Here is a 366-nt window from a genome sequence, read left to right as displayed (position 1 = left end):
GGGAGGCATGGTGCCCCGAGGCTCTGTGTGTGAGGCGGTCCCTGTCCTCCCCAGCTGCACGTCCCCTACACGGAGCATTTCAGGCTGGAGCCACTACTGCAGTACCACCGCGTTATCAGCTTGGAGGAGTTCATGGAGGAGCTGGCACCTGTTCACTGGCCTCCTGGCAAGCGAGTGGCTTACTGCTTTGAAGCAGCAGCTCAGAGAAGTGCTGACAAAAGCACTTGTCCCATGAAGGTGAGTTCCTCCTGTGTCCCTGTGGGCACAGTTTAATTCTGCTGCAGTTTCAGAGGGAATGACTGACTCATTCAGGTGGCCATTGAGTTGCAAACTTAGGCGTTATCCACCCCAAATTTGTCCTTGTGG

General features: G+C 55.5%; 1 protein-coding gene across 1 annotated transcript in view; it reads left to right on the top strand.

The window, feature by feature from the left end:
• The window catches only part of POFUT1 (protein O-fucosyltransferase 1), an 8,260-nt gene that overhangs the window by 5,304 nt on the left and 2,590 nt on the right, over nt 1-366 (top strand). The window contains exon 2 of the mRNA XM_009893536.1: nt 55-237. Coding sequence (XP_009891838.1) covers nt 55-237 — 183 coding nt within the window. The remainder of the gene's footprint in view (nt 1-54; nt 238-366) is intronic.

This window comes from Charadrius vociferus, unplaced genomic scaffold (assembly GCF_000708025.1).
Source record: "Charadrius vociferus isolate BGI_N301 unplaced genomic scaffold, ASM70802v2 scaffold259, whole genome shotgun sequence".
Taxonomy (NCBI): Eukaryota; Metazoa; Chordata; class Aves; order Charadriiformes; family Charadriidae; genus Charadrius; species Charadrius vociferus.
The sequence above is the reverse complement of the archived record's forward strand: the minus strand, read 5'-3'. Positions and strand labels throughout refer to the sequence as shown.